At 43.6% G+C, this 13081-nt stretch overlaps 1 protein-coding gene across 1 annotated transcript in view; it reads right to left on the bottom strand.

Annotated features, from left to right (window-relative positions):
- Positions 1-12689, bottom strand: part of SFRP4 (secreted frizzled related protein 4) — a 33698-nt gene extending 21009 nt beyond the window's left edge. Inside the window, exons 1-2 of the mRNA XM_072153292.1 lie at positions 12583-12689; positions 7812-8556 (exon numbers count right to left, since the gene is read on the bottom strand). Coding sequence (XP_072009393.1) covers positions 7812-8250 — 439 coding nt within the window. The 5' untranslated portion in view covers positions 8251-8556; positions 12583-12689. The remainder of the gene's footprint in view (positions 1-7811; positions 8557-12582) is intronic.
- Between the last annotated feature and the right edge of the window lie 392 nt (positions 12690-13081).

Genomic DNA, 13081 nt, shown 5'->3' with positions numbered 1-13081 from the left:
CCGCGTCCATGACAGAAGAAAGAAGAGAGAAGAGGAGCCGCGGAGAAGAAAGAAGACGGGACGCGCTGACATCGGGGACATCGGTAAGCCGCGCCGACATCGGGAAGCCGTATTTAAGTTTATTTTTTTTTAAGTCGGTAATTTTTTTGTTATAGACCCGTGTATAACCATTTTTTGTGCTGAAAAACTCGGCTTATACACGAAAATATATACGGTAAAGGGGTTTTCTCAAGAATCAAAGTTTGGCCCTATGCACAGGCTGAGGGTTCCGACTGAGGTAACTAGGACCCTATCAAAACCCTTGTTTTACTATATGGAGATGCTGTAAATAATAAATAGGGTAGTATATTTTTCAGTGTTGGTAGTTTTTATTGTACATTAGAGATTGAAGAAGATGTATCATAAAATGATAAAAGTTTATGATAAAATGCAGTTGCACCATTTTTGTGGCCTTAACAGTTTCTGGGTTTTATGGCTTTTACTGTGCTGTATTGACTCATCATTAATATTCTTTCAGTCAGTATGATCACAATGATAACAAATTTATATAGCTTGTTTATATCTTAATAATAACTTTTAAAACTAGTGTCTGTATTATGACATATTATGACATACAAAAGAATTTCATAAGTTGACATATGAAGCTGTGTAAGGTGCAATTTCTTGTAGGACAATATGACTGACGTGACCTGACGGCACGACAACAGGTACAGTCTGGAGGAGCTGCCAGGTGCATTATTTTATCATTTTTATGGGAGGCCTCTGCTGGGACATGTTATTAGTGAAGGGAGGCCGCTGCTGGGACATTTTATTAGTGAGGGGTGGTCACTGCGGGACATGTTATTAGTGAAGAGAGGCCACTGGTGGACATGTTTTTAGTGAAGGGAGGCTGCTGCTGGGACATGTTATCAGTGCGGGGAGGTCACTGCTGGGCATGTTATTAGTGAAGGGAGGCCGCTGCTGGGACATGTTATTAGTGATGGGAGGCCGCTGCTGGGACATGTTATTAGTGAAGGGAGGCCGCTGCTGGGACATGTTATTAGTGAATGGAGGCCGCTGCTGGGGCATGTTAGTAGTGAAGGGAGGCCGCTGCTGGGACGTTATTAGAGACGGGAGGCCGCTGCTGGGACATGTTATTAGTGATGGGAGGCTGCTGATGGGACATGATATTAGTGAAGGGAGGTCACTGCTGGACATGTTATTAGTGAGGGGAGGCCGCTGCTGGGACATGTTATTAGTGAGGGTATCTGGCTAGTTTTTTTTTTTTTTTTAAATGGTTACAAGGGTGTGTCAGTGAATTTTTATTTCAATAAAATATATTTCCTTAAAAAATTGTGTTTTTTTTGTTAACTCAAAACACGCCTAAGTAATGGTGCTGTTTAATAGATGGCACCCCTTACTAGGACCAGGGCCTAGAGTTAGCCAGTTAAAAAGACAAACCCTTTTTTAGGAAATATATTGTATTAAAATAATAAAAACTTACCAACGCATGTCAACCATTTTATTAAAACAAACTAGCCAGGTCACTGATGTAGTCCACCGAATCAGTTTTTAATTGTATTTATCTTTTTATTGTTTTTCCTTTTAACAAAACAGTAAGATACATGTCATAGCGGATATCGGAACGAGTGTGCTTACAATTTTCAACAGCGCTCGCAGGGGCTTAACATGTTAAAAGAACAATCTCTGTAGAGTAAGCCAATTTACATAGTTAAAGGGGTTGTGTCACCATAGCAAATGGCTGTAATTGGGTCCAATGCATTGTGACAAGTACTTTCACCATTTACACTTATTACAAAATATGCAGGCTTACTGAGATAACTCCTCTTGTTCTGGATGCTGGCGACCTCTAGTGGTAGCTGTGTCCTGTCCTGAGCTACAGCTGATCTGGCCGAGTCTGTGCACAAGGAGTCAGCCTGCTGCTCTGCACTACAGATCACTCCACTAGCTCACAGCTCCTCTCCACACTGAGAGATCACCTGACACACTGCAGCCAATAGGAAGTGAGAGAGGAGGAGGGGCAGAGATTGTGCTGTGATGGCCACTGCTTAACAGCTCCACAGGTGCCTACAGCAGCAGATACAAGGTAACTGCAGCCAGACATGACTATCTGCTGCACAGAGGAGTCCTCCCCTAACATGGATCATAGCAATATGGCAGCCGTCTCCTCCCTCCACCATTAGTCAGGTCACACAGGAGCCTACAGCAGCAGATACAAGGTAACTGCAGACATACATGACTATCTGCTGCACAGAGGAATCCTCCCCAACATGGATCATAGCAATGCAGCAGCCCTCTCCTCCCTCCACCATTAGTCAGGTCACACAGGTGCCTACAGCAGCAGAAACAAGGTAACTGCAGCCAGACATGGCTATCTGCAGCTCAGAGGAGTCCTCCCCTAACATGGATCATAGCAATATAGCAGCCCTCTCCTCCCTCCACCATTAGTCAGGTCACACAGGAGCCTACAGCAGCAGATACAAGGTAACTGCAGCCAGACATGACTATCTGCAGCTCAGAGGAGTCCTCCCCCAACATGGATCATAGCAATGTAGCAGCCCTCTCCTCCCTCCACCATTAGTCAGGTCACACAGGTGCCTACAGCAGCAGATACAAGGTAACTGCAGACATCCATGACTATCTGCTGCACAGAGGAATCCTCCCCAACATGGATCATAGCAATGCAGCAGCCCTCTCCTCCCTCCACCATTAGTCAGGTCACACAGGTGCCTACAGCAGCAGATACAAGGTAACTGCAGCCAGACATAGCTATCTGCAGCTCAGAGGAGTCCTCCCCTAACATGGATCATAGCAATATAGCAGCCCCCTCCTCCCTCCACCATTAATCAGGTCACACAGGTGCCTACAGCAGCAGATACAAGGTAAATGCAGCCAGACATGACTATCTGCAGCACAGAGGAGTCCTCCCCTAACATGGATCATAGCAATGTAGCAGCCCTCTCCTCCCTCCACCATTAGTCAGGTCACACAGGAGGCTGCACAGATAACACAAGTAACAGGCTGAGATCTGACCTCTCCTGATGCAGTCCTCCTCCTGTACTCTCCACCATTCACTGTCCCTCCATGTTACACTGCTGTCCTGCAGTCCTCCTCCTGTACTCTCCACCATTCACTGTCCCTCCATGCTACCCTGCTCTCCTGCAGTCCTCCTCCTGTACTCTCCACCATTCACTGTCCCTCCATGTTACACTGCTGTCCTGCAGTCCTCCTCCTGTACTCTCCACCATTCACTGTCCCTCCATGCTACCCTGCTCTCCTGCAGTCCTCCTCCTGTACTCTCCTCCATTCACTGTCCCTCCATGTTACACTGCTGTCCTGCAGTCCTCCTCCTGTACTCTCCACTATTCACTGTCCCTCCATGCTACCCTGCTCTCCTGCAAAGGGGCCCCTGTGCCTGACTAGCAGGGAAGTAGCTAAAGATCAGTAACATGTGAGAAGCTGTCACCTATTTATCTATCCAAGTCCTATTATCTATCACCTGTCATCTATCTATCTCATATCTATCTATCTATCTATCTATCTATCTATCTTCTATCTATCTCCTATCTATCTATCAATCAATCAATCATCTATCTCATATATATCTTCTATCTATCTATCACCTTTCATCTATCTATCTCATATCTATCTATTTATCCATCACCTGTCATCTATCTATCTATCCTATATCTATCTCATATCTATCTATCTATCTATCTATCTATCTATCTATCTATCTATCTATCTATCTATCTATCCTATATCTATCTCATATCTATCTCTCATATCTATCTATTTATCTAAATGATGAAAAGGCAGCCCAAAAAATGAGTGAAAAAAACGGTGGTTTAATCCATAAAAGACGACGTTTCGGCTCGTGAGCCTTTCTCAACTTGACTTGAGAAAGGCTCACGAGCCGAAACGTCGTTTTTTATGGATTAAACCACCGTTTTTTTCACTCATTTTTTGTGTTGCCTTTTCATTATTTATTTATTGGAGGGTCCTTCTCTTGGCCAGGACCCAGTACGGCTTTGCACACAGCTAGTTCTTTTTGGCTAATTATTTTCTAATAACTGCTATGCTGCTTGAACTTTCCTTCTCTCTATCTATTTATCTAGCTATCTATCTCATATCTATCTATTTATCTATCACCTGTCATCTATCTATCTCTCATATCTATCCCTCATATCTATCTATCTATCTATCTATCTATCTATCTATCTATCTATATCTATCTATCTCATGTCTATCCATCCATCCATCTATCTCTATCTATCTAGTGAATTAGTTGCAATTCCTTACAAAATGCACAGAAAGAGATGCAATTAACGGCCCGAAAGTAACATACAAAAATACAAAAGTTTATTAGTAAAAGTCATAAAAACAACTAAAAAGGTCCATGTTATTGCACCTAATTTTGTACAATCAATGCAAACAAGTAGAGCAAAACAATGTATTCTCCCAGCATCATGGTCGGTCAGGCGGACAGTAAAGTGTAAATATGTCGGATGTCTAGAAAAATGCAGGGACGGCAAACTCCATGCGTATCCTCACTTCGAAGTGACTTTGGAGTGACGATACACGTCGGGTTTGCCTCCCCTGCACCCACCTAGACTTCCGCCATGCATGTCAGCCTGACCGACCATGATGCTGTGAGAATACATAGGTGCACATTTACTAAAAACAGTGCAGTGTGTACTATGTGCAGTGTGTACTATGTGCAGTGTGTACTATGTGCAGTGATTTGTGTAGTGTGCAGGTGCCGCCAGATTCAGGATTTTTGGTGCACGTTCTTCATGAATCTGGTGCCCCCTGCACTGCCCCGACAGAGTGCACCAACTTTCTTTGCACTTTTAACATGGGGCGTGTGACACATTTCTATTGGACTTTGCATGTTAAATCTGGCGCACGGTCAGACTGAGCACCGGAATGCCCCCTAATTTGTCATGTATTTTCTTATTCAAGTATATATTGACAGTGATTAAAAGGAGAGGAAGCAGTGTCAGGGCTTTGGTAGGTGACACACAGCACCAATAGCAGATTCCTGCTGTGCTGGGGATCAGTAAATGCAGGGACTATTTGAGCACAGCAGGTGGAAGAAGACTCTGAAGGCTGATCGCTAGGCCCCTCCCACATCTGCTTCTGTGTGGAGCAGAATGGAGGCTGAACAAGCATCATAACAACAAATAGAAAGGTATTTTTACTTCCAGGTTACCATTACATATAGATTTTTAAAATATTTTAACCTCTTTGACAGCTTTTTGTAGTAAATAGTTTCGTGGCATAACCCCTTTAAGAGACTTGGTAGGAATAAGGGATGTTAGTAGGGGGGTTGAGGTATTGGTTTGGGGGGGAGAGGGGTTAAGTGGTACAGTGTATATATAAATCATATTGGGTCCCGATGATAATCTCTAACATAGAAACAATTATCTAGCGAGTCCTTCCTGGAGTTCCACGCCTAGAAATGCCTGGTCTGTTTTTAGGGGCTTCTACAGTATTCCAAATCCTACATCTCATTAATAACATTTAACCATAGCTCGGGAACGTCTTGGGCGTATTCGGGGTAAGCTGGTTGGGGTGGGTGAACAGGGTGGTGGGCATAATACAATGAACGGAAATGCAGGTTTCCTGACATTCAGCAATTTATCATTGGAAACGTCCACATTAAATTACCTTCTTCAGGTACTTTGTATTCCTATGAACTTAATGAACTTGAGTATCCTGCCATGAGCCTGAGGTCCAACCACAGAGTTGAGTCATTTCTTGTTCGATCGTAGGTGATATTTGTTTTATTGATATGATATGGTATGAATTGGCCTGATCTCCTCCATTTGTATCAGTGCCTATGCGTATTAACTTCTCCGATCTTGTTATCTAAGGTTGTGTTGCTTCTTTTCCTTATGCTTGAACTTCCTCAATAGTTCCCATAAGAGTGAGAATTTATGGTGGGTACATTCTGCATATAGTATCCACCCTCTCGACCCACTCTTCCACTGTCAGGGGATCCCTTTGTAGCCATTTTGGTTTTATTACCAATCTACCTGCTTGGATTAGTTGAGTAGTTAGGTTTTTTTTGCTAGGTGTCCAAGTTTTATGCGGTTGCCACAAGAGGAATGAGTCTGGTGTGAGGGTTATGTTTACTCCTGTGACTTGTTTGAAGTTTTTATCAATCTCCTTCCAGAACTGCTAGATAAGCGGGCATTCCCATTGTATATGTCCTAGTGTCCCTCTCTCTATGCCACATCTCCAGCATGTCTCTGAGCTATTTATCGAGGTCTCCTTGTCCTCTTCTCGACCTTGGAGTACCCCAACGGTCCGGAGCCTTTTCCTTGCTGTTTTTACCCATCTCGGGTGAGTTTAGCTGCTAAATATCTGTGTAGGTGATCTTGTGCTGCGGGAGCTCAGCAAAGAGCGTCCGCCATGAAGCTCAGTCAGGCTCGGGGGGGCGATCGTGGGGGAAAGGCCCCCGAAAGGCATGTTAGGTGCCACGGTCGCGCAGACCGTGGAATTTAACGGGTTAAACACAAGCGTTCGGAGCCCACTCGATGGGGTGCCGGCTATATGTTACAGCCGGCACCCTGTGTTTCCCGATGCCGGTTCGGCTCAGAGCTTGAGTCGAACCGGCATCAGCTCAGCGTCCGATATATCAGACGCTGAGCGTTAAGTCACCGCGCTCAGCGCCCGATATATCAGACGCTGAGCGTTAACAGGTTAATTACATAGTATTCATAAATATTTTTCTTTACATATATTTTTCTTTTAAAGTAGTAAAACAGAATAAACTTTTATCAAAATATGTTAGAAATATGTACAGTATCATTCCATCACCCTTTACCAGGTTCAGCTACAGATGCAGAGGGTGCATGTACTTCTGCATAGTGAAAGTGAAAGTCTTTCCTGCAGCTTCTTCTACACTATATTTTGAATTCAGCTGATGGAGGGGGGCACATTTCAAACGCCTATATCTCCTGAAACCTTGCACCTAGAAACACAATTCAGGTGTTCTATTAAACAAGAGAGTTTCCCCCTTAAGTGGATGCTTCAAAGAACCGGATATATCCATTCTTAAAGTTACAATCGGAAATAGAATGCTGTACATAAAAATCTAATTTTTTTAGTACAACTTTAAGGGTGGAAATCTCTGGTTCTGTGCAGCATAATATATATTTAATATACCATATATCATATTAAACGAAGTATTCTCCTGAATAATATGACACCTATATGGTGTTTCTAAGTGCCAGGGTTCTAGAGTTAAACCCATTTGAAGTTATTGTCAGGATGTTTATAAATGTCCTTTTAGCACGAGACATAAGCAAATAGGACGTGAAGGGGTAACAAAATTCCCTCTCTTTAATTAATCTGGCATTTGGCAAAAATAATCCTAATTTACCTAAAATGGGAAAGGTTTATTCTCATTTTGTTTCAGACAGTGAGAAAAACATGCATATGTGTCTTTTCGTAATTGTATGTAAACTACTGGTTTTCTCTGTATCCAGCCAAAAGGAGATGTAAGGGAGAACAAGCTGTAAATTCTGCAATATTCTTTGTATTATGTCTCTAATATAGAATGATATATGAGCATATACATATAACATATTTAAACATGAACCAATAAACCGTTGCTACATTTTACATATCATGTGAATTTCATAGCTTACAGCACCTTTGTTCTTGATATTTAGGATGCAGCGCAGCTGGGAATCCCTAGATATGAAAAGCTTAAAATGTAAAAATTAAGATGACACTTTTATAACTGAATAATCTATATGTTACTTTTATGCACAAAATGTAAGAATATGTCCCCTTACCTTCTGGGATGTCAGTGACTATGGCTTCAGGAGCGATGCACACACCACGATCGTATACTGGCAGATCATCACATGCCAGGTTCTCTGGCCAGCTGTGATTGTATCTTTTCATAATGGGCTCACATCCATCCTTGGCTCTTTGGCACACTGACTTGCATGGTTTAATAGGATCATGAAGGAACTCCAGGGTGCAAATAGGGGCATACATGGCACAAAGAAAGAAACTCAAAATAGGACTGCAGTTTATGTCCACCAGCTCCTGGTACTGTTCAATAGCCAGTATAGCATTCTCCTGGGTGCTGTGATGGAGGTGGTTGGGCATCTTGGTAATATTCCATGGCATATCTCTACACATGGGAATTCTGACGGTCTCACAGGGCGCTGACTGGACCTCTGTGCCCAGCAATAATAGACAAATGGCAGTTATAGGCAGCAGCATTTTGATGGCAGAAGAGGACGTGTACTTGCAGCCAGGTTGGTCTCTTATGATGTCAAGCTGTTCTTAGCAATAGACTAGTAGCAGAACTTCTTCTCACCATCTGGCCACACTGCACTGTAGACCAGCACCTTTATAGCAGTGCCACAAGTGACGTCCTGCACATCTATTTCTTACATGGCTGGGTAATTCATTTATTAGTCAGGCTCAGTTACATCATCCTTTAATCCCAGGGCGACATCACTATATTTCACTCCATTCCAAGTTCAATAACAGTCTCCTCCTCCCAACTTTTCTGATTTGAAACATCTGCAATCAGGAAGGAAATCTCTGTGTCATTCACCTGTTCCAGATTTTGCTGCAGCAGCAGAACAAGACTAAGAAAAATACAAGGATCCTATAATAGCAGGGAGTATAATGTCCAAGATCAGCTCTCAAGCCTTCTCCTCCCTCCCTATACTGTTCACAGGGGAACTGTCTGCGATAACCTGAATCATCACTAGAGGGTGTTTGTGCTGGCTTTATGCAGCTCTCACATTTCTTACATCCTTTTCCAGTAAATGATCAGCTAAATGCTCTCTCAGAAAATCTCATTTCCAAATCCATAACCATCAGTGGCGTAACTACCGCCGTAGCAGCCGTAGCAGCTGCTACGGGGCCCATGAGTTTCAGGGGCCCGGGGATGCACGGACCCTGTGTGTAGTGCTTTGCCAAGTGGTCGGGAATGCACTGCCGGGTCCCTGACAGATAGTGTCCCCGGGCCCCTCCCTCTGTGTCTCGGCTACTGCCCTCTCTCCTGGCCCACCCACCTCTCCTGGATTGCCGAGTCCCTGAAACTCCCACCCGCCACCACCCTGACCCGCCCGTCCGCTAGCCACCCCCCTTAGCTGGCACAGGTGACCGCAGCCCGCCTAACACACTGGCCGCTGACACATTCCACCGACGGCACAGTTGACACCACGCCCCCCGTCCCAGCGAACGCGCCATCCCGCCCAGCGAACGTACCCTCTGCCCTCCCGCCCGGCGAACGCACCCTCTGCCGTCCCGCCCTGCGAACGCACCCTCTGCCTTCCCGCCCTGCGAACGCACCCTCTGCCTTCCCGCCCTGCGAACGCACCCTCTGCCCTCCCGCCCTGCGAACGCACCCTCTGCCTTCCCGCCCTGCGAACGCACCCTCTGCCCTCGCCCCCCCTGTCCCGGACGTGCAACCACACCAACCCCCCCTCCGTCCTGCCCGAACACCCACCGGAACACCCGCCCGAACAACCACCGGAAACACCCGCCTGATGCCATGGCCGGGTGGTCATCCAAACATCTTAAAAGGTATGTATATGCTGTGTATATTGTGTATATATGTATATTGTGTATATATGTATATACTGTGTGTATATGTGTATATACTGTGTGTATATGTGTATATACATGTATATACTGTGTATATATGTGTATATACATGTATATACTGTGTATATATGTGTATATAAATGTATATGTGTATATAAATGTATATACTGTGTATATAAATGTATATACTGTGTATATACTGTGTATATTTCTGTATATATGTATATTTCTGTATATATGTATATACTGTGTATATGTGTATATATGTATATACTGTGTATATGTATATTCTGTGTATATACTGTGTATATTGTGTATATATGCATATACTGTGTATATTGTGTATATATGCATATACTGTGTATATGTATATTCTGTGTATATACTGTGTATATTGTGTATATATGCATATACTGTGTATATTGTGTATATATGCATATACTGTGTATATTGTGTATATATGCATATACTGTGTATATTGTGTATATATGCATATACTGTCTATATATGCATAGATGCAAATGCTGTATTTATTGTGTGTGTATATATGTATATATATATATATATATATATATATATATATATGTATGTGTCTTTTTGTATATGTTGTGCATATAGTATGTGTATATATATATATATATATATATGCTCTATATACTGAATGTGTGTATTCCCCGTATGTGTGTATATGCTGTATATACTGAATGTGTGTGTATTTGCTGTATGTGTGTATATTCTGTATGTATATGCAGTATGTGTGTATTTGGTCTTTTTATACTGTATGTATGTGTATATTTGGTCAGTGTATATACTGTGTGAGTTTGTATACACTCTGTATTAGTGAATAAATGTATATGAGTGCATAAATGTGTGTGTGTGTATAAGTGTATACTTGTATGTATATGGGTGCAACTATATACGTGTAGAACTTTATGTGTATATAAGTATATAAAGGTGTGTATGTATAAGTATATAAATTTGTGTACTTGTATAAATATGTCCATGTAGGGGTACATTCACAAGAACGTATGGAGAGGGGAGGGGTGAGCCGCGATCACCTTTCCTCCTCCGATGCGCGCCGATGTGTGCCTGCCAGGCTATAGCCGGACGGGCACACATTTATGTATATATTTTTTTTAAGTGGAAGGGGGGCCCCATGCAGAAATCTGCTATGGGGCCCAGCCTCTCCTAGTTACGCCACTGATAACCATTAATATGGAGATGGTCCCCCCACATGTAGATTCCTTTTCTCTCGCTCTCTCCCAGTCTTTACTCGTTAGTTTACTGTAATGATCACAAAAAAGCCAAGAAAAACTTATTTCTAAAGCATGGTAGGATTCAGCTCAACTCTTAAAATTGATCTTGCAAACCAGCAGGTGAGTTGTGGGTTGACATAGTGCAACACCCCCATTGGGGCATAGCATTTTATGGCCTGGGGTCAGCTGGATCCCTTAGGCCGACGGCACACGTGGCATTTTGAACCCATTTTTGAGACGATTTTAAGAAGTCCGTAAAAAAACGCATGCGTTTTTGAAAACGCGTCCATTTTTCAGTTTTTGTCCGTTTTTCCCAATTACCTTAATAATCATCATAGGGGAAAAACAGACAAAAGTGAAAAAACGGATGCATTTTCAAAAAAACTGATGCATTTTCAAAAACGTATGCGTTTTTTAACGGACTGCTTAAAAACGTCCCAAAAACAGGTTGAAAACACTACGTGTGTCGCCGGCCTAAGGTACCTGAGTGGCTGGCTGAGAGCGGCTTAGTGCTCGGCTGGGGTACCGGAGGAACAGGCCTCGTCCACAGGCTGCAGAACTTTCCACCCAAAGGGTTGATATAACCTTTGAGAGTGTCCAGCCCAGGTGTGTTAGTCAACCAGCACCTCTGTACAATACAATAAACACAGTAAATCTAATTGGTCAATAATGATACATTAAGCAGCCTCATTACCATTTCTAGACACTTGAGAACTCCCTAAGCTCATAGTATCATAGTTTATATGGTTGAAAAAAGACACATGTCCATCAAGTTCAACTAAGGAAGGGAAGGGATTGGATGAACAAGGGATTTGGGGAAACAATTCTATATCACATAACCATCAATGTTATTTGCGCACAAAAAGGCATCTAGAGCCTTCTTGAAGCTGCTCCCTACTGTGGCCAGCGGCTAAGGCAGGCTATTCCACAGATTGACAGTTCTTACAGTAAAGAAGCTCTGTTGCCTCGGGTGATTAAACCTTGTTTTCTCTAGACACAGACAGTGCCCCCTTGTATAGACCACTCATATATTTATATAAATTGATCATGTCCCCTCTTAGTCGTCTCTTTTCCAAACTAAATCAATCTAGTTTTAATCTTTCCTCATAACTGACCCTCCATACCCCTATCATTTTTGTGTCTCTTGGCTGTACCCTCTCCAGCTCCAGGGCATCCTTTTTATGGACTGGCGCCCAGAACTGTATGGCATATTCCAGATGAGGCCGAACCAATGCCTTGTACAGTGGTCATATTACATCCCTATCCCAAGAGTCCATACCACTTTTTATACATGACAAGATCCTACTGGCTTTAGAGGCATTTCATGCTGTTATTTATGATCTACTAGTACCCCCAGGTCCTTCTCAACAAGGGACCCTCGTAGATTTAGGGTGATGCCACACATGGCTTTTTTGGTCTGTTACTAAGCATGCGTCTTCAGTTTGTTTAAAAATGCGTGCGTTTTTAAAACGCATCTGGTTTTTGTCTGTTTATCATGTGTTTGGCTGCTTTGAACCTGTTTATCTTGCCTGTCGTGAGTTCCAGCTCATCCTTCCAATCCGTACTTCTGCTGTCATCCCAGGCTCGGACTGTGTCCTACACCCCCTGCTTCCCTGGCTGCCACTGCGGGCCTAGTCGCACCCGTTGAATGATCTGGTGGCACCCAGCCGCAGCAAGACCATCCCGCTTTGCAGTGGGTGCCAGTTAGACTCCGGTCCCGGGTGTCCACTAGTACCATCATCATCTCCCGCGGTGGTCCACAGGGTCCACTGGTTGGCTAATTTCTGGAGGGCTGGAGATCGCTGTGCTGGGCGCTCTGGGGTTAATGATCACTCTCCTCCTGGCGCTTGGCAGCAGTCAGTGCTGTCTGTGGCCTCTGACCTTTACAAGTCACATGAGGCTTCTCCCGGCCCCTCCCCTCTCTTCCTCCTGCACTGTACCAGCATCAGAACGGAGGGGGGATCCCTGCCTCACACTCTGAAATTATCAAAGCAGCTCCTGTATTTCTCTTTGCAGGATTTATCAGGCAACAGAATTTATCTTCATTCCTTAACCCATTCCCTTCCAAGGACCTATCTCATACATCCTGGAAGGGTGGCACTTCGGTTGGCAAGGTTGTATGGGATATGTCCTCAGTATTGAGGGGAATAGCTCATGTTCTGTATGCTATAGGAACACATGTTTGAGCTCATTTTAAAGATGAGAATCTGATTCAGGATTCCTACACAAAGAGA

The sequence above is a fragment of the Engystomops pustulosus genome, chromosome 5, assembly GCF_040894005.1.
Source record: "Engystomops pustulosus chromosome 5, aEngPut4.maternal, whole genome shotgun sequence".
Lineage (NCBI taxonomy): Eukaryota > Metazoa > Chordata > Amphibia > Anura > Leptodactylidae > Engystomops > Engystomops pustulosus.
This window is presented reverse-complemented; position numbering and strand designations above follow the sequence as displayed.